The sequence below is a fragment of the Epinephelus lanceolatus genome, chromosome 7 (genome assembly GCF_041903045.1).
Source record: "Epinephelus lanceolatus isolate andai-2023 chromosome 7, ASM4190304v1, whole genome shotgun sequence".
In the NCBI taxonomy this organism is placed as follows: domain Eukaryota; kingdom Metazoa; phylum Chordata; class Actinopteri; order Perciformes; family Serranidae; genus Epinephelus; species Epinephelus lanceolatus.
This window is the reverse complement of record NC_135740.1, coordinates 20,776,110-20,795,648: the sequence shown is the minus strand read 5'-3', so window position 1 is coordinate 20,795,648 and position 19,539 is coordinate 20,776,110. Positions and strand designations below refer to the sequence as shown.

Genomic DNA, 19,539 nt, shown 5'->3' with positions numbered 1-19,539 from the left:
ACAAATCTGTAATACAAGCAGATTCTCAGATACACCACAGAGCACTGTTGGGAGCAGTGACTTGGAGAAGAGATGATCTGGCAAAATTTCCAACTCTCCAGTAAGACAAGGGCAAAGGCCACACCACATTTATTGCAAATCTGTCCATCCCACTGTGAGGGTTCAGGACAGAGGGATATTGCATGTTCTAAAGCCCTCTGAAGTAAACTGTGATTTGTGATATTGGACTTTATAAATAAAATTGAATGGAACTGAATTGAAAGGGGAGGGAGAGGTACAGGGTGGTCCAGGAAGAAGTGAGGACAGTGGTGGAAGAGGAGAGCTCCAGCAGAGCTGTCGTGTTGAGCCAACAAGGGGCCTGGACAAGGTGGAAACAGGCCATGGACTAAAAAGTCACATGAACTGGCCGAACCACAGAGTATCAAGTTCTTGATCCTGGCAATGTACAATTTTCGGCCAGCCCATCGAACGTCTTTATCGAGGGCAAAGTGGACTCTCCAGATCGCCTGGAATGCTCCGGCAAGGGGGTGCAGGAGCATGTTTGAGCCGCTGCCAAAGGTTGGGTAGGGCTGGTACACCTGGCATCATGACCAGATTTTGAAACCCACTGTGGAAGCAAACAGCATGGGAATCAGCAGCTGCAGATAAGCACGTCCAACCAGCCAACCCCATGATCACCTTCGTGAGGGCTGGCCTGCAGCTGCCAAGAACCAGAATCTGTCAGGAATACCGGAGACCTTGCAGGACTGGAAGCTTTGTAAGAACCTGCAGAAACAGCTAAAGTTCTCACTGCACATCGTCATGACCCCCCATGTTCCCGGTCTCAGACATGACCAAAACCATTGTCTTATTGGAACTAACAGTGGTGTGGGCAGACCATATGCGACGCCCACGAAAGGCAGAAGACAAAGTACAAATAGTTGGTCAAAGACTGCTGCGTGCAGGGCTGGAAGGCAAGGAGTATGTATGCCCATCGATGCTGCAGAGGTTTGGCAGAGCGATCGCTCCAAAATGTCTCGAGTACACTGGGTATCCACGCAATGGGGTAAGAGAAGAACCATCGAGAACATGATAGGGGCAGCAGAGAAAGCCTGGAGATGGCTCTGGATCATGACAGAAGGCCCATGGGGAGGAGCAACTGCCACCTGAACACAAGTCGGGGTCCAATCAACCTTGGCTGGGTCGCCTGGGCAAAGGTGTCCAATTTTGAAAGACCCCAAATGCCCAAAGTCCTCAGGTTACATCACTGATGACGTGTTTAAAGAGATGTATTCCTTAAGTTTAATTCTTACAAAAACTGCAATGTAAATACAAGCTGTGGTTTCACGAGAGGTTATATGGAATGTTAGTTAGCTTTAGAAGGTGCTGGTCAGCAGATTTTGTAACCTTTGGACAGAGCCAGGCTAGCCATTTCCTCGTGTTTTTAGTCTCTATGCTAAGCTACTCTAACTGTCTCCTGGCTTTAGCTTCATAATAGTCCATTTTATTTATTTCTGGACCACAATTTAATCAATAGCTAAAGTACAGTTCAAACTTTCACCTCGGGGTAAATTTCTGCAGTGTCCATATCAGCTGTGAGGATAAAATAGTCGTGCATTTTCAGGGATTTTGGTGGGTATGGCTTTTGGATCATTTTGTATCCACTGGATAATTCCTTGTTCTTTATTGTCTGTGGGGGGGGGGCAGACATTGTCAGCACAAAGATGCTTCAAGGTTACAGCAGCCGACATTGCTGCCAGTGTTTTCAAGTGTGAATCAACATGGTGCCAGAAAAATATGCAATAACCTCTTCTAGAGCCGGATCATGAGGGATCACATAGACATGCAGTGTGAGGAATGTTTTGGTGGTCTTGAATATTAACACTTTACAGATGGATCCTGCCAGAGCTGGAGAAACTAATTGGATGGGCATGGATAAGGTTTAGGTCAGAAAAATCCAGGTCACTGTTAATGAAGAAGGGCAAAGTCATGGGCAGGTTCTGCTTCTGAATCACAAGGACACCATTCCCAACTGTCTCCGAGAAAACCAGTGGAGAGCCTTGACAAGATGTTCTACAGCACCCTATGTATATTAACACTTTACAGTGAATTTTCACGGAGAAGCCAGCTCTCATCAGGACTCTGTCCGCGTGCCCCTCCCAAGAGCCAAACTGGTACTTGAAGCTGACCTTTTCCTTACAAACCCAGCGCAAGCCAGACACACTGCATTCAAAGGCACCTGCTTCAGACTGCAGGCTAATTCATGAAAGGGAAAACAAGTATTGTAAGTTTGGGTCTCCTTTGGGCTAGAATATTGTAAGATCAGAAATATCGTTAATGTAAACAGAAAACAAAATCTGCCTTGTTTTAATTTGCTGTGAAATACCACGATAATTGTATTAGTGCATTGGCATTAATGTTAAAACACCGAAAAAGATCGTAGTTTTCCATCTGTGAAAATGTGTTTGCCAAAGTATTTGAAGACATTTTTTTACCTGTAAACTGGAGCATCGTCTGCATCCACACAGTTCACTTCAGGCTCAAGTTTAATCCAGTCATGCTCAGGGAACAGATCACTTCCAGTTGCCCTCGAAAAGAGTCTTGAAAGGTTCTGTATGTGACATTCAGAGAATTAATGTAGCTGCAATCAACTATTTGCTGTGTAAAGATTTTAAAGAGTAATGACGTCCTGAGCAGAGAATGAAGTCACGCTCACTCAGTGTGCTGTTATTCGAGCTTCTCTGTACTTTGTTGTGGTCGACAGTCCTGCTGTGTGTGTTGTTAATGCATGTTGGGCCCTGTGTGTTTATCATGCTAGCTAGCTAATCTGCCACTGCACCACGCTCATACAGCGGTTACCATGCTCAGATGTCTGAAGCAGTTTCACAGTCTGATTCACTGTATATCCTTAACAGACAGTACAGTTGGTGTTTTTGTACAGGCACGATGAACTCTATTTCAGATATGTCTGAACAACAAGCAAAGTATTGTCAAATGACCTGCTGTGGCATTAAAAGCTGAATCACATTAAAATATTCTGATATTATGGTCTGATGTAACACTTAAGTAAGGGATACTACCAGACACGGTGTCCATTATCAGGAATTAAAGGACAATGACGACAAAAAGAGCCGATCATAATCGGGTAGTCACTAAGACCATGGTATAATGGACACCTACCAAGTTGCTCCAGTGAAACTGTTTGTTCATAATAATAACCTGCATCTAAAATGTGTAACCATAGCAACAAGGATGCAATCAAAGCCTTACAATTTATTTATAACACTGAATGCAGTCTTTTAATGCCTCATCCCCTGAACACCACAGGATAGCAAGTGTAACACACAAGCTGCAAGAAGAGCACTGTTCGAAACGGAACCCTAAACTGCTCCCGATGGCACCAGCGTATGAATGTGGGTGTGACTGTGCCATGTTGTGGTCATACGACTAGACAGACATCAATACAAATGAAGTCCATTTCCCGAGTCCATTTGTATCACATTAAGTGTGATTATCTCAGTATCCATTCACTGTTCAACTCACTACTTTAGGCTGCGGCAGGCAGTACATATAATTTGTTTATAAAAATCTTGATTTGGGGCTGGATGGGTAGCTGCGGCATTACCCCTTACCGCCTTACTTATTTTAAATATTTACTCTTGAATGAAATCATCAATTCATAAGTCTGAAAATGAAAGGAGGATTTCCTGAGAAGCACCAGCTGTCCAATGCAGAAGTCAATAAGGATGCTTTAGACAGCTAAGGACTTACTTTTTTGAACTTCTTCCAACGTCCATATCTGCCTTGTTGCTCAACGCTTCCTGATTCCAGTCTGAAATGGTAAAGGACAACTGATATTGTTTATTCATGGCCGGTGCAGTCTGTTGGCTGAAGGAAACATGCATTTTGTCTATTCCTTTACTCATTTTTAGTACATAAATCAGCCTCCCTGATCAAGGCGGTGCAACATATTTGAACTAATCTATTGGCAAAAGTTATGTGCAAGACAGCAATATGCAAAATAAGCCCAGAGTGAAAGCCTCGGTGTGTACGTTGTTTTATCAGTGTTGTTCTATTTTACGGTTATTCTAATTTAAATTCTTGTTTCTAGCCTACATTTTATTTGTGTGCTGTGTGGCTACAGTGGCTACAACTGAATTTCATTGAGCAATCCTGTATTTAATGATGTAATTAAATCTGAACCTCTGACCTTGGGCCTTGGTTGTGTTGTGGCACTACAATGATGTTGTAAAAGATGTCTTTGTCTCCAGCAGTTTTCAGGTGACCATCGAGGAGTTCCCTCATTTTCTCTTCTGAGGTCGGGAAAGCGCTGATTTTATCATAACTGTCCTGTTGAATAACCCCCTTGGTGAGGAGCTCATCCAAAACTAGTTCAACATTGCTCGCATCTTGGATCAGCTGAGCTTTATATTTATCCACAAAGTGTTCCTCTGAGGAAGGACCTAAAGATAAAATACTCATTGGTGATTTACTGGGTTAATTGCACATTAAAATTTGATTGTTAAATGTTGTATGTTTCACATTCAAGCACTTCACAATGCACATGGACCCTAAAAAGATGTATTGTAAAACAAACAACACAAACATGACTCATACTCGACAGTGATTTAGAGCAGTGGTTCCCAACTGGTGGGGTGCGGTCTGAAAGTGGGTCGCGGGTCTATTCTGAATGGACACGAAAACATGTCAAGTTTGTAAAAAACACACATAATTTAGAAGTACAGTGAATTTCCAGCAAAGAGCTTTCATGTTGAAGTGCCGTTTCCTGCTGTAGAGTCAATAAATAACGGACAGCTACTTAACAGAGACAGCAAACTAGCTCGACGATATGGCCAAATGCAAGCGTGACACCGAATGTATTAAACTGTGTAGACCTTGGAATAATGACTACGGAGAAATTTGGACCTCGAGGCTGGACCAGTTGGGAACCACTGATCTAGAGGACAAGAGACCCAAAAAGTCTGATTTTGATAGCAGCACTACTTTTGAAAGAAAAAAATGGTAATAATTTCAAACTGTGGATATCAAATTTTGGAATGAAAAAACTACACATGCATATATTTCATGTTGAATTCAAAAACAGTGCAGGTCATTTTCCACAATAATTAATCAATAAAATAACGTCTCAGAAAACAATGACTCACTGCCAGTTGGATCAGGCAAGGAGGACCGTCCACCTGTCTCCTTTGCTGCCAGAACAAGAAGATTCAATATTACATTACAGTTTTTTAATTTGAGACACTTTGAGTTCTGACAAGCTAACTCTGGTACAGAATTTCCAAAAGAGAGTCCAGCTTTCTGTATTTTTTTTTTCATAGTCTTAACAAAGATCCCTGCCCCAACTGAAACCAGGAGTTTTGCAAATGAAGGTCAGGTCTTAACCTCCAATCTATGAGGATCCATCTAAAACTTTGTAAAGATTTTTCTTCTCTAACATTTTTTAGCAGCAAACAAACACGATATATATATTCAGAACATTAAAGAAGTGAAGACGCCGGGGGATATTAAGCAGAGACTAAAAAAGGAATAAAATACAATATAAATAAATAAATAAATAAGATAAAATAAATAAATAATACATAAGTAAAAATAACAAGATCTATTAACATATTTTTATTTCTAAATTTTACAACATTCGTACAGTGTGCACTGTCTGAAGTAAAAAGTGTTTTCATATATTGTTGCATTAATTGCTCTTATATTATGGTATATATTTAACACAAAACAAATTTTGAAAGGATGTAGTCAACAACAAACACACTTATATCAGACCAAACATAGCATCCTCAAAAGTGACAGCAGTTCATATCACCTTTAGTGACAGTAAACAAGCAACCATCAAATGTTTCAAGTTGCTACCTGGAAGTTAAAGCTACAGTTGGTAAGTTCAATGAAAATAACTTTTGGTCATGTTTGATTAAATTGTCACTTCATTCTGAAATAAGTACATGTGACAATTAATCTGTGCAAAAAAATCATGTCCTCTCTAGGGGTGTGCCATATCATCTTGTTCACCATAATACCAGGATAATTTTTACTATCATATGAAAATTTAATATCGTGATACTCCTGATACTTCGACTTGTTGACATTTGGTGGCATACTGTTACCCATGGCAACAACAAGCATGGTTGAAAGCCAAACTATTACAGACTCAGCAGCTTCAGTAGTGTGGAATAAACTGGGGCGTCGTTCGGCCTAGCATCCTGAATATTTTATGAACAGCCCCGGACTTCTCAGACTCTTTTAGCAAGTTACCGCTCAGAGGCAACTCATTAAGCGGCTCCTCTGGCAGCTGCACAGCGTCTCTCCCGCTTCTCTCTTGCCATGCGCACACAGGAGTCAGTGTCATATTTTGTCAAGTGATTCTGTCATAAAACTTTGGTAATGCAAACCTACGTGACTCATGGTTCGACAAAAAACTACATGTATGTGAATGTGCAATAGGTGAGGTATCATAACAGCCTGTCACAGGTTACAGCGTGATGATTAGAGGAGAAATGGTAGAGAATAAAGGTCCAAGTGGAAATAAAACCAACCCAATCATTTAGGATTTTGCTAAAAGAAGGAAATCACCTGTTGATGTATATATATATATAGATCCCAGGGTACAGTTTGTGTAGTGGGAGCTGTCTGTTATACTATTAATATTTTATACAAAATCTCACTCTGAGTAACTGTTATTGCTCACAAACTAAAGAAATGAGAGATCATCAAAATGAGACTTTGTGATCCAGCAGCCATGTTGGACATACTCATCCGGAGCATCAAGCACAGCCCACTGCCCACCGGCCAGACCAACTTTCTCATGTTACAGCTAAACAGTACACTAAAATATGTTTCTGAAAACATTTAAGGTGAGAAATAGACAATGTAGTGATAGAATCTTGATTAGATCAGCGCTGCCTAGTTTGACAGCCTGACATTAGTTCAACAGCTGTGCCTGACATGACTGACAGCTGCCTTACAGATTCCTCCACTCAGATTTGGTGTTTATGTTTACATGCACTAAGACCATTAGCAGCCGACAAGGCAGTAGAATAGGTGGAGCAATGTGAATTTTTCCACAGATTATCTGTGTCATTTGGGGCTGTGTGAATACACTGACAGTTTCAGCAAATATGAAAAAAGCAGCTCAAAGCAGCCCTCGGCATTTCTGTGCGTCTGCGCAGCCGAAAGCAGAACCTCATTAAATCTCTGGGCCTGAGGTGCATCAGTGTGTCCTCCAAAGGAATTTTTAGGGGTTTGGACTCCATTTTTCTCACAGATTCAAGCGTCTCAGACTAATTCGTACTTGTCGAGAGTCGGTTTCTTCACACTGCTAGATGAAGAGAAGTCCCTGCAGGAAGACCCACGTGGTGCCTTCAGATAGGCTATTGTTGTAAATGCAACCATCATTCCAGTCATATAATGACCCTTTGAATCCTGAGCCAAGTGGCTTTTCTTTCAAAAAATGGGAAGAGGGCAATGAGCAACGAAAGAAAAAATGACACAAAATTTGCAAGATATTCGTAAAAAAAAAAAAAACCTAATTCAAAATTAAACCCAAGATATGTAGTACAAATTCGTTTTTTAAAAAAAATGCAACTACCTGAAAAAGGGTGCTTAAAAATGATGGCAATAATTAAGTAGCATAATTTTAAATGTGTAATAATAATAAGAAGAAGAAGAATTGTGGGTATAATTTTTCCCTAGCTTTTCTCTTGTTTCTCCAGTTTTTCTTTTTTGAAACCATTTTCTAAATTTTTATTTCTCTATTTGATGCAATTTGTGGGATATTAAAACCTAGAGCAACATTGCTTTTCCTGTGCTGATTTCAGACGCCTTATGCAAGCAAAACCCTGAACAAATAGATACAATACCTAGAATTTGTATTATTATTACACATTTAAAATTATGCTACATAATTATTGTTATTTTTAAGCACTTTTTTTCCCAGGTAATTTCCTTGGTTTTTTTTGTTTTTTTTTTTTACTTTTGTTGTACTACATTTCTTTTTTTTAAATTCTGTCTTCTTTTTTAAACTAATTTCTTGCAATTTTTTTCAGTCATTTTTAATTTCGTTGCTCATTGCCCACTTCCCATGTTTTTGAAAGAAATCAGGATTCAAAGGGTCATAATAAAACTGGAATGATGTTTGTATTTACGACAGTATCTGAAGGCACCATTTGGGTCTTCCTGCAGGGACTTCATCTTTAAATCACTGCACCTCACTGCCTAGTTGTCAGCACACCTACTCCCCCAAGTGGCGAGAGTTTTACCAAAACAAACATGACATATTTCACAAAAATGGCTCTCACAAGGTTGATTTTAAGTGTTTTTCAAAAAAATCAAAATGGCGGAAAATCTATCTAACTGGAAGTTATTGGTTCTTGGGGCAAATTTGTTCCTCATGAGTTTCATGTCTCTGCAACATACGGGGCATGAGATATGCCCATTCAAAGTTTGCAATTTAAATCAGTTGCTATAGCGCCCCCCTTTGGCCAATTGATGTAATATTGCTTCATTCGCATCCTCCCATGATCCTCTACCACTGTGCCAAATTTCACATGGATTGACCAAGTCAGTGAGGAGAAAAACGTGAAACAGACACACACACACACACACACACACACACAGAGTTTTCATCATTATATAGTAAGATAAATCCACTTATTAATTCTAGTATATCATCACAGATTAAAATACCAGGAAGTAAATAGTCATTTAAATTATCTCCACCTTTACAGGCTGTAGTAGTAAAATGATGGTCACATTAATGCATCAGAAATCAAAAACAAATAATCTGATATATGCGATTCTGGGGTATACTGCATCAGGAGTACTTTTACTTTTTGTTATTTAAGTGTATTTTGATGCCAACACTTTTACACTTTACTCAAGTAAAGTAATTAAAAGGTCTAAGTACTTCTTCCACTCCACATACAGTAGTCTGTCTCAGTGGTCTCCTGAAGCTGGATCACTTCTCCTGGTTAGTTGGAATGTTAATGGTTGGACGTCAACAAATTGTGAGCTCAGAACTATATTACTCAACTCTGTAAATCCTGATTTCATTTCATTAAATGAGACTCATTTAGCCGAGGACTCTCTTGTCATGAATGGATTCAAGTGGTTCGGTCACAACCGTGTCGTGCACAGGAGAGCTGTCAAAGCCTCCGGAGGAGTGGGACTCTGTGTCAAGAACACTGTTTTAGAACAGTATTATGTTAATATTGTGGATAAAGTGCACGATGGAATTCTTTGTTTACGTTTTGTACATAGAGAGTCGCAATATTCTTTTGTTATTATTTCATGTTATTTATCACCAGAAACGTCAACATGGGGGCGGAATGCAGACGCTTTTTTCAATCATTTACTGACGCAAGTATACACAGTTAAAGTTGACGCAACTTACATCTGTAGTGATCTGAATAGTCGGATCGGGGATTTAAAGGATCATGTCGACTCAGATGACATTCCCCAAGGAACTGTACTGGACACGGCTATTAATAAACATGGACAATCATTTATTGATTTCTTGAAAGACTCTAAATGTTGTGTACTCAATGGGAGACTAAATCCAGAACAGGATAATTTCACATCTATTTCTGTAAGAGGTAAAGCTGTGGTAGACTATATAGTGACACCACAGGTCGATTTAAAAACTTGTCTTGAGTTTAGAGTTTACATGCCTTCACAACTTGTAGAAAGCGTTGGCTTTGAAGCTACTAAACAGCTGGATGTGCGCAGTAAACTGCCTGATCATGCGCTGCTCTGTGTCCGTTTTCAAGCAGCTGAAGTTACTAAGCAGAGTGTAACTTAAATCAGGGGATAAAAAGGAGTAGGCTTAGACACCTCCCTGTAAATTTTTTATGTTCCGAGGTGTGTCATGATGCCCTTTTTGGGATCATAAATCAACTGCAAAATGGCAGTAAAACTCAGGATAATATAGATCAGTGTTATGGCAGACTTTGTGATATTTTGCATGGTGAACTAGACAAATACTGCACAGGTAGAAATTACGTGAGGAAGAGGAACCACAGAACTAAGCAACTTTTTTTGAACACTGAACTGAATGAATTACGGTATAATTTGCGAAAGGCAGAAAAAATGTATCTAAGCTGTAAAGACAGTAGAAGGAGGATTTTGCATGAGGAATTTAAACTCTTGTCAAACTCTTTTTGATAGAAGACTGCGATTTTTCAAGCGGCGTTTTAGGAGAGGACAAGCTCTACAGTTGGAGCAAATGCAATTTAGCAATCCTCAATTATTTTGGAGAGAAATAAACAGACTTGGGCCACAAAAGAGTAAGCTGATCCCTTTGGAAATTAGTTTTCATCCAGCACTCAAGAAAGACAGACTGCTCACTCCATCTCGTGTTCGATCAAATAAACAGAAGGTTTCTGGAGGATAAAGGAGGTCAGAAGATGAATACGGTCTCTAATTAGCAGAGTAGCTGATGCTTGAATAAGAACACAGTAATTTCACAAACATGCACTAAGTTTAAACTTCTCCAGCAAAGTCCAAATATTAATTCTGATGAGAGCACTTTCTTCTTTCTTTCTTCTTCACAATTCTTTGTCTTCCATGATTAGGATTATTAAACTCATATTTTTAGGATCTTGATTGTTGGAGACAAAACAAGTAATTGAAATATAGCAACGTCAACAGCTCTATGAAATTCTAACTTTCTGCTTTTTTGTCACATTCTGTAGGCCAAACAATTAATCAAGAAAAGAATCAGCAGAATAACCAATTATGAAAACAGTCATTAGTTGCAGCCCTTTGTGAGATGGATATGAGAACTCTGACAGATTCCTTAAAATGCAAATGCTCAACCACATACCATAACTCAGGGTTATCTTCATTGTATGCAGGGTTTCAAGGCTGGTAGATATTTATTTGTTACATGAGTTGCTTTGGTCTTTCTCCAAACAGATCTTCAGGTAGTTGTTAACTTTAAGTGGTATCTCAAGGATGATATTTTCTATTTTAAAGTTATTAATTATTGCTGGACCTCTAACAAAGACAGAAAAAGATACATACATACATGCCCTTCATTTAAAGGATGCTTATAACACATACAAAAACATACTGTAGTTTTTGTTGTGAGTGTTTTACTGCACCGTACATGCTCAAACTTACCAGGAAAGTGCAGGAAAAACCTGCTGCTGATGGGAAGTTTTGCCAAATTACGACATTGTAGCATCAAGCAATGTGAAGACTGTTCACACATTTTTTTTGCCACGCTCTGAAGAAGACCTGATGGTCGAAACCGGTCGGCGTTTTTGGTATTTTAAAGGCGCTGTACGTAAGAATGTGGCCAAAACGGTTACTGCACTCAAATTCAAAATACTGCCGCGAGTCGTGTCCGCCCCCCCTCCCCTACAGATTCGAGGTTGCTGGACAGCGGCACGCTGGATACTGATTTGTTTGCCCACGGGCGGCTGCCGTGGCAGGGCTGCGTCGCCGCGTCCTTGATCTTCGGTTTTCCAGCAGACCGTTCAAGCAAGTCCGGCTTCTCTGCTGCTAACACTGCTGCCGAGATACAGCTGAGGGGGAGCTGGCTGCTAATGCTATGTACTGGGACACTGCTAATGCTGCTTGCCGTGTTGCTGTAGCTCAGTCGTAACTTTAACTGATGCTGAGACTCTACTGACTGTGTAACTGGTAGACGGCGGTGGGTGGTGCAACAGGCCAAAACACAAATTCAAAACATAAACATGATTTGCGGACCGTGAAAATGCTAACAATAGGTAACGCTGTAAACTCCAAGATGACATGCTTCAGAGACATGCGTTGCTTCACGGGTTGTTCCTGTCAATCACAACTTCTTCTTCCAATCCCGTTTTTCTTTTCTGAAGGTAAGTAACTACTTTAGCGCATTATGCCTCTCAGGTTTAAGGTGGAACTGCAACTTTAAAAGTGCGGTTTACATTCAGCGTCGTATAACTAATTTTAAGATACTGGGGTGGCACCTGGGGTGGCCAATCAGATTTCAGAACCAAGGCCACTCCCTGAACCCGCCCCTGGCACAGTGAGGTATGTGAGAGGAGAGGAAGAGGCAGGTGTGGCAGTGCTTCAATGAGAACAGAGAGAGTCTGTAGCAGGCCACTCCTTTTTCTCTGTGTGTCTCATAAACTCCTCTCTCACGTCGTCTCCTCTCTTACAACGTCATGGCTTTGGCAGGGAAATACGAGCTGGAGAGTGAAGAAAACTTTGAGGAGTTTCTGGAAGCAATTGGTATTTTTTTTACTGATACATAAATGGATAATTGTGAGTCATCATTCATTTAATCTTTCTGTTTTGGGATTTTCACCTGCTCTGTCACAGGGCTCCTCAACGCCAAGACAGACCACAAAGTGGTAACGGAGGTGGTTCAGGATGGGAACAACTTCACCTGGACACAAACTATTCCCAACTATTCCTGGTCTGATAAGTTCACCGTTGGTCAGGATTGTGAGCTGACAACGATGAAGGGGGCCAAAGTCAACGTGAGTTAATAGTAATAATTGATCTGCCACATTTTCACAACTTCTTATAAAGCTTAAGCTCATCGTACATTTCCCTCTGTGACCTGTAGGCTCCTGTCACTATGGAGGGCGGCAAGATTTCAGTACCGTTTTCTGAGTACAGCTTCACAGCAGAGATCATTGAGGATAAGCTGGTGATAGTAAGACAAGTCAAGTGCATCTATAGAGTTTAAAAAATTAATGTTAACCAAAGTGCTTTTCAAAGTACAAAGAGATTAAATAAAGCAGAGGCATAATCAAATAAAAACAGTCATAAATGAGATGATCTAAGTGAATCAATAAACGCATAAATAGAAATATAAATTTAGATATTGTACATCTTGATAAAGTCACAAAAACAGCATTGCACAAATGAAATAAAATACAAGCAAGTAAAACACAGAGTATGATCATAGTTCACGTCATAAAGGTATCAGTGGAGGGAGGATGATCTAATTGTTAGGGACAAGTTACAGGGCCATCATCTGAAAATGTTCGATCACCTTTGGTTTTTAACTGCGTGGAGTGGAGAGCACCAATTGATCACCAGATCCGAGGGGTCGGGAGGTGAAATGGTGGATGAGCAATTCAGAGATGCAACCAGGTGCTAGTTCATGCAGCGCTTTAAAAACAAAAGAATCTTAAAATTAAATCTGTATGTAACTGGTAACCAGTGAAGAGACGTCAGGACTGGGGCCTGGGGTACAGCTCGGCGCGTTTAAACTAACAATCGAAATGCATATCAACCCAGCATTGTTTGACTCAGTGGAGCTAAAAGTGCCAATGGAAAAACCCTACTGGTCTCTCTTCCTGGTACCAGTATGGAGTCTTGCTGCTGCATGTTGAACAAGCTGCAGGCGACGTAGAGCTGACTGACTGAAACCTACATAGAGGTAATTGCAATAATCGAGGTAAGAGGAAATAAAAGCATGGACTAATGTTTCCAAATCTTTAACACGCATGAACAAAGATGCACAAGCTGGTGTTAACAACTGGGGTGATTTGTCAGATTTTATAGGACGTAATCACTTAATACATACACTTCATAGACATTGTAGTTTGTTTTATTTTCATCCCAAATCATCTTTCACTCTATCAATCTAGATCTGCAGAACTCCAGGAGAGAAGGGTGTGACTTTTAAAAGAGTTAGCAAGAGGATCTGAAGCTTCGAGACTCAACATGCAGCAACAAGTGGGAACGAGGCTGCACGTGGGAGGTAATGAAAGTGCTTCCTCCAGTTACTGAGGCAAGAGGAATACAGTAACCATCTGTAGTGAGGGGCAAGTGGAACATCTCTTGGCTTCACCGGACTGTATTTTGTGGTTTTATTTTCCGATCTAATTAAAGGGAAGGGGTAAAACTATATGTGCTGCATTTTTACAATGATGAAATAACTCACCTGTACCAGTATCCATGTTTGATCTGATATAAATCACTGAAATATAGCATGCTTTGCCATCAATAATGGGATTTCCTTTCATTTGTCTCACACCTTTGAAGTTGTGTTATGGTCTCTGAATTAAAAAAGTATAATCGTATACACATACACACTGCAAAGACAAACTACCATTTCAAAACACTATAAACCAGATATTTAGACATCTAACATGATACAGAAACACCCAACTAATATGTGCTGAACAAGTAAGTGTATCCTGGTCTTATGTGTGCCATCTCCAGGCATCTCTTAATCACCAGGAAATACAGTTTTCTACTAATGTGCCGGTTGCAGATATTTTCTTCTTGTATTCTCTTGTCTCCAGTCTACTAATCTCAATAAACAAGGATATTTGATGTGGTAAGTAATGGTGCTTAGTTAGTTAGTACTTGTTTGTATGTGGGATGTTGTGTTTGCTGTTACACCCCTGAATGGGGGAGGATATAACTTGAGTTAAAAACAAAAGCGACTGTTCAGCTCTCAAGTCAGTATTTTTAATGACTGAGAGTCAGTCGAATAGCACCCCCTACAGGTTCTATGCTGGAAATAACATCACTAACTCAATTCTTCTGTCTGCCAAAATAAGACCACAGAATAGTAATAAATATGAAAAACAATAGTTTACATAACATACACATTAAGAGCGCATTACTTTTACACTTTATATAGCAACCACTACACACTCCCTTTCAAAAACAGATGTCGTCCCGACATCCTGTATCAACGATTTGGCTTATTATTGCAAACTTTAGAGAAATGAATATTTGTCTCCAGTCAAACATTTAACTTTTGTAAACATTTTAACACTCATTAACCATGAGATTTAACATTGTCAGGCACATTTAACAGGCTAATCTTCATTTGTGCAAGTTAAATTCAACCCAGACTGAATATGTTGTAAACATATGAATATTCCAACAGTCCATAACATTCAATAGCTCTTGATTCTTACTGCTTTAGCACCAATGAATTTCCATGTAAACATCTCATTTTTCCCACATAGTGCATTACAATACCCACTGTTTTTCAAAACAGTCCAGTAATAGTTAACCCTCATATTAAATATCTCAGATATTTAGCAGTGCATGTGAACGCATAAATGAATATTCTCAGCTGTTACAACAGTCCATGAAATATCCACAAATATTCTCTGTTCTCAGGACAGTCCATGACGTAATTAAAGTGAAAGTATACTCAAAAGAGTCCATGAAATGTATGAATGAGTATGTGAATCTTTTGCTGTTAAACTGTCCATAAAGTGTACAAGTGTGTGTTCCTGCTGCTCTGGAAACAGTCCATAAGATGTATGTGTGTTTTCTGCTGTTCAGTATCCATGTAGGGACACTGGCTGGTGGTGGAGGAACGGCACAAGATCCCCCCACTGAGTCTCTGCTGCGTTGTGTCCATAGGGCAAAGGCTGGTACCTAAATGTGTGATTAGCTGATGGCCCAATACTGTAACAAACTGGGTTACCCAGTTCGCTGTAGGTGAAAACTTTTGGTGCCCGTCTCTCTCTCCTTGGCCTCTCAGGAGTCTGCACAGCCTCGTTGTAATTTCCACTCAGGCCAGGTGATGAGGATGCCGTTATACTGTCCCCCAAAGCAACCTCACCTGTAAAGTCAGTTTCCACCTGATTTGGTACGTCCATTTGATCCAGCAGGTGTGGTTCACTTTGATTCTCATCACTCAGTAGCGCTGGTCCCTCCCCAGACTCATTAACATCCATTTCCATTTGGTCTGTGTTTTCATCTGCCTGAGACTGCATTGCTGGTGGAGGCTGAGAGGGCAAGTGGTAATGCCAGTCTTCTTCATCGTCACTGCTGCTCTCAGGTTGTGCTGCATTCTTTTCACCTTTGTTTTTTCTGATGCTCTTTTTCTTTGACTGCTTAGCAACTTTGAGAGGCATCTCCAGTGCTTAATTTGTAAAATTAGAAGTAGGGGAACACTTTGGGCCTCTGAGAGAGCAGTGTTCCCCCACTTTTGGGAGTGGAGTGAACACTTTTTTAAGCAGCACCCGAGCCGCCTCACTGCGCAACTCCGAATGGAATGGTTGTGACATCTAGTGTTGTCATGGTACCAAAATTGGGACCCACGGTACGATACCAGTGAAAGTATCACAGTTCTGAGTAGTATCACGATACCACAGCAAAAATGAGGCAGATGTGCCTTTTGTCATTTATAAAAAGATAAATCACTTTTCTATAATACATCAATGATATTTCAATGGAATAAATTACTTATTGACTTATTCATACTTCAAAAACAGCATCAATAAGTGATTAACATAGGGGGGATTGAAATAAAATAAATAAATAAAATAAAAATCAACCAGCCACCCTCCTCCCCTGACAAGTAAAGAACAGTCCCTTCATAAGTTAAGAACAGTCCCTAAAGTGCGGTGAGGTTTGTGGACCGTTACCTGCCACAAAGAGAGAAATGTGAACGGCTCGTTTCTCCTCTGACACGCCACATACCTGTGTGCCACCACGGCTCGGTTGTCCAGGTACTACAGGGCAGTCATGACACCAACGAAAAAGGAAATTACTGGACCTGGAGCCAGACTTCTCTGTCGCCGGTAAGCCGTTATCTTGCGCCGCAGAGCACTATGAGCCTCTGCCGTACTCCTGTCTGTGACCCCCGTTCAACCCACAACCGGCAGGATTCACCTTTCGTTTCTGCTGCTGGTTGAAATCTGTACTCACACAGCGAGCTGAGCAAAACTATTTTTAGTCGCAAATGCGAGTAAAATGCTCGCACGTAGAGCTCTGTGGAAAACAAATCACTGCTGACAAGTAAAAAGAAATAAATAATAACTTTAACTGCTCAAAGATACTCACATGTCTGGAACACAAACCACTACAGCAGCATATTGAGTGCCAGGTGGCCAGTGCGCGCCATTATTGGATGGCGCATGGACACTCACCCTTTTGCGATTGGACTTTGAACTTATCCCACAGTAGTGGTACGTGAGGCATCGTAGTACTACGATACTCTAACATTATGGTATCATATGTACTGTGGAGTTTTAGTACCACGATCTACCGTTACCAGTATACCCTGCAACACTAGTGACATCAGACAATTAAATACTGTATGTAGTTTTTAGATGTGAAAAGTTTAGACCCATGCAAATTAGTTCCGGAACGCACCAGGGCCTTTTCTGAAAAGATCCTGGTATGCGTTCCAGTATGTTCCGGCACAATTTAAGCACTGGGCATCTATAATGGTAAGTGGTTACATGGAAGCAGGGGATTTCGGTGTAAGATTCTACTGTCTCTCCCTTTCCCTTGCTTAGGCACAACTTCATAGATTGGAAGGTCTTTGTTTACCTGACGCACGACTTTGTAGATCGAGTCTTCCCAGTGGCTACGGAGCTTGCCTGTTCCACCTCTGGGAGTCATGTTTCTGACAAGGACGCAATCCCCCTCTTCCAACACAGAACTCCTGATTTTGTTGTCATGATTTCTCTTGCCTCTCTCTGCAGATCTTATTGCCTTCTCTCTGGTAATCTCATACGCTTCTCGCATTCCACTTTTCCATTTTTTCATGTACTGTTGATGGTCTGTTTCCCGTCTCTGGTGTTAGCTGGAATAGTAAATCAATAGGAAGTCGAGGGGCTGTCCCAAACAAGGGGATGAAGGGGGAAAACCCTGTGACCTCACTCCTTGTACAGTTGTATGCATAAATGAGCTTGTTTAACGACTCCTTCCAGTTGGCTTTCTCCCTCTCTGTGAGCGTTTTCAACATTTGCAGGAGCGTTCTATTAAAACGCTCAACTTGACCGTTACCCTGTGGGTGATATGGTGTTGTTCTCGAGCCTGCAACACCACAGTTTTTAGCCGACTGAGCAAACAGCTGATTTTCAAATTCGCCTCCTTGGTCATGATGTATTCTCAAGGGGAATCCGAACTTCAAGGCGTAGTCATTAAAGATCTTGTCAGCCACTGTCTTGCCTGATTTTGATGTTGTGGCATAGGCTTGTGCGAATCGCGTGAAATGGTCAATTATGACCGATATGTATTCATATCCTCCAGAACACCTGTCCACATACAAAAAATCAACAGACACCAATTCAAAAGGCTGAGTAGTTACAATGCTGGTGAGTGGTGCTCTGGTTTCCCTGCTGGGCTTCTTACTTTTCAGACAGGAGCAGCCTGACGAGACATAATGTTCAACCTCCCTCTGCATCTGCGGCCAAAAGAATCTGTCCCTGACAAGTAAAGATGTTGTTTCTACTCCTTGGCGTCCCATCTCATTGTGTAGTGCTTTTAACACCGTGTCTTTGTATTTTTCAGGGAGAACGAGTTACTTACGGCTCTTTTGCGACACAGTATGCTTCCATCATCCAGTGTCAGTTTCCCATTCACGCAACAGCCGTCTAGTCTGCATACTGAATGATTTCAGCTGTTGACTTCCTGGCTTAGTGCCTGACAGCAAACATTCAATCACAGGGACAATACACCGGTCCTCTCTTTGAGCCAGACAAATCTCTTCAGTAGGGATGGGCTGATGTTCTGATTCACTTGCCGTTGCACACTGGGCTGACAGGGTCATAGACCATGTGATGTTAGACTCTTGCGCTTCAATAGACTGAACTGTGGCTTGTACTGATCGGGATGACAGTTCCACTGTACACTCCATCATCATCATCTCAGTATCAACAGGCATTATGGAAAGGCTGTTGACGTCTATGTTCTCTCGTCCTGGACGGTACTTGATCGTAATATGAAAATCCGCCAGCTCAGATACCCACCAACATCCAGTAGCATTAAGTTTGGCTGTTGACAGTACATAAGTGAGCAAATTGTTGTCTGTGTACATGATGCAAGAAGAACCAATCAGATAATCTCTAAACTTTTCTTCGACAGCCCACTTAAGAGCCAGGAACTTTAGTTTTCCAGAATGGAAGTGATAGTTCTTCTCCGACTCAGTGAGTGTACGTGATGCATATGCGATGACTCTCATTTTTCCTGCTTGTTCCTGATATAATACTGCGCCAAGGCCTTGATTGGAGACATCTGTATGTAACGTGAAAGGCTTGGTAAAATCTGGGAATGCAAGGATGGGTGGTTCTACCACACAGTCAATCAGTCTCTCCAGTATCTGTTGGTGTTTTTCAGTCCATTTGATGGGCTGGTGAGAGGGAACCCCTTTGCATTTTTGTTTCATGCGTTTTGCATCTGCCTCTTGATCTTCAGACTGCTGCGGGGTTTCAGGAGGTTGTAGAGGGGGCCAGCTATGCGGGATAAATATCTGATGTATTGTCTATAATAGCTCAGGAGGCCCATTATTGCTCTTACCTCTCCGACGGTGCTTGGTCTTTTCTCTTTCAGAGCCCTCACTGCAATGGTGTCAGCTGGGTCCATCTTGCTGCCCTCTGCTGATACACTGCGCCCCAGATAACACACTTCAGGTCTGAACAGCTCACATTTGCTGGGCTTTAGCTTTATGCCATGCTGTCTGAGCCGTGTGAGCACTGTCCCAACATCTTCCACATGAGCTGAGAATGACTTGCTGAAAATGATTGTGTCATCAAGATATAGAATACAAATCTCATCCCTCAGACCCTCCAGACAGTTCTCCATACATCGCTGGAAGGCAGCGGGCGC

At 41.1% G+C, this 19,539-nt stretch overlaps 1 protein-coding gene across 1 annotated transcript; it reads left to right on the top strand.

The window, feature by feature from the left end:
- Positions 1-12,073: 12,073 nt before the first annotated feature.
- Positions 12,074-13,957, top strand: LOC117261288 (gastrotropin-like). Its single transcript, XM_078169652.1, has 4 exons — positions 12,074-12,222; positions 12,313-12,473; positions 12,563-12,652; positions 13,596-13,957. The coding sequence occupies exons 1-4, from the start codon at positions 12,156-12,158 to the stop codon at positions 13,653-13,655; spliced, it is 378 nt and encodes a 125-aa protein (XP_078025778.1). The 5' UTR covers positions 12,074-12,155; the 3' UTR covers positions 13,656-13,957.
- The last annotated feature ends 5,582 nt before the right edge of the window (positions 13,958-19,539 follow it).

Excerpts from the sequence above, each read along its gene's own strand:
- LOC117261288 (XM_078169652.1), top strand. The coding sequence starts at position 12,156 with ATGGCTTTGGCAGGGAAATACGAGCTGGAGAGTGAAGAAAACTTTGAG. Across the intron at positions 12,474-12,562 it reads TGAAGGGGGCCAAAGTCAAC|GCTCCTGTCACTATGGAGGG; the intron begins GTGAGTTAATAG and ends TGTGACCTGTAG. Across the intron at positions 12,653-13,595 it reads TTGAGGATAAGCTGGTGATA|ATCTGCAGAACTCCAGGAGA; the intron begins GTAAGACAAGTC and ends CTATCAATCTAG.